We start from the raw sequence: 1,598 nt of genomic DNA, 5'->3' as shown, positions 1-1,598 counted from the left end.
TGTCTGTCTGTCTGTCTGTCTGTCTGTCTGTCTGTCTGTCTGTCTGTCTGTCTGTCTGTCTGTCTGTCTGTCTGCCGTGTGTCTGACTATGTTTTTTTAAAAATGTGTGTTTGAGTAGAAGTTCATCGAGTTTGAAGACACTCACGAGCAGGAGAAGAAGGATCTGCAGAACGTCGTAGACAGAATGGAGTCTCACTCCCGTCAGGTTGAACTCAAGATCAAGAACTATGCAGACCAGAGTAAGCGTACCTACACATACATACAGTATCTTATTGCCCCACAAAGAAACTCCATTAAGAGTTTATTTACACTTTAATTTAGTAGTTCACAAGATGTATGTTAATGTCTAAATGTATGCAGATAATACTGCAGTGTCTAAGTCTTAACCCTCAAAACAAATCATACACATTCACATAGTGTATACCAACATACACACTATTCTTACTTTAATAGGAGGAACACTAAGAAATTCTAGTATTTGGGTTATTCCTAACTTCTGACAGCATTACAGCTTATTTTACTGGTGAATTAAGCAGTGCAGGCAAAGAAACTGGCTCCTAAATTTGGTCCTGTTGGAAAATGTGGGTTCACACACGGACTGGTTTAGTCTCAGAGCAACAAAAAAAGCAGAGCTGGTTAAAATGAGTCATGCACTTAAAGCTGAAAAGTGGAAGAAAAACGACCTTTTCCTCATATTTTCATACACGTTTTTTTCTAGAATTTAAAGAAGAGCACAAAAAATACATACACTTTATACAAAAATAGGTTGGGAGTTGATTCAGTTTGGTAAATGACATTTAAAGGGTTTGGCTTGTCAGTGGTGGTTGAAATGAAATCCCTGCCACTCCCTGAGGTAAATCATTCATTCACTCCTGCCTGTTGAAGCACCTGATCTGATTTCTTATAAAGTCATAGTCCAAACTGCTGCTAAAGAGTTCATAGGACCATCGTAGGAGGATGACTGTAGCTTTTAGCTGCCTGGGAATAAGTTTACATTCATGAATGTTAAAAAAGACTAGAATCAGTTGTATTGTCTGTTAATAAGAGCTGATTTAATCAGACATAAATTATGTATTTTCATGTAAGTTCCACAAAAATCTCATAGTCCAATGTTTGCCTGAATTTTTTCTTTAATCATTATGTGTATTGCTAGGTTCTCTCCGGGTTCTCTCCGGGTACTCCGGCTTCCTCCCACAGACCAAAAACATGAGGGTATAGATAACGGATGGATGGATGGTTTATGTGCAGAGTTGCACATAAGTGGTGCGCAGGTGCGCATGCAATATCCAGAAAGAAAAAGCGCACCATGTTATAAAGCTTCCTTGAGTGCCTAAGATAGTACCTGAAATTGTGAAAACAACAGCTAGCAACCTGATTTCTTAAACACAAACAAAACAAAACAAAAAAATCCAGCCTCACTGGTGTGACTGGATCGTTATTCTGTCAGAGGAGGGCAGCGGGGCCCTGATGTAAGGATTAAATGGACACTGCTTTTAACGAATCAGACAAACTCCAGAGCTGTTTTATCCAATCAGAGCAGAGCAGGACGGGACTTTCAGTGAGAGCAGTTTTCAGCAGAGACAGTGGAAGCAGCAGCT

The 1,598-nt window shown here is 39.6% G+C and overlaps 1 protein-coding gene across 8 annotated transcripts in view; it reads left to right on the top strand.

The window, feature by feature from the left end:
- Positions 1-1,598, top strand: part of spag9a (sperm associated antigen 9a) — a 35,461-nt gene that overhangs the window by 4,316 nt on the left and 29,547 nt on the right. For all 8 annotated transcript variants that reach the window (XM_014012484.1, XM_014012485.1, XM_014012479.1 and 5 more), the window contains exon 2: positions 119-239. In XM_014012484.1, coding sequence (XP_013867938.1) covers positions 119-239 — 121 coding nt within the window. The remainder of the gene's footprint in view (positions 1-118; positions 240-1,598) is intronic.

This window comes from Austrofundulus limnaeus, unplaced genomic scaffold (assembly GCF_001266775.1).
Source record: "Austrofundulus limnaeus strain Quisiro unplaced genomic scaffold, Austrofundulus_limnaeus-1.0 Scaffold91, whole genome shotgun sequence".
NCBI lineage: Eukaryota > Metazoa > Chordata > Actinopteri > Cyprinodontiformes > Rivulidae > Austrofundulus > Austrofundulus limnaeus.
This window is presented reverse-complemented; position numbering and strand designations above follow the sequence as displayed.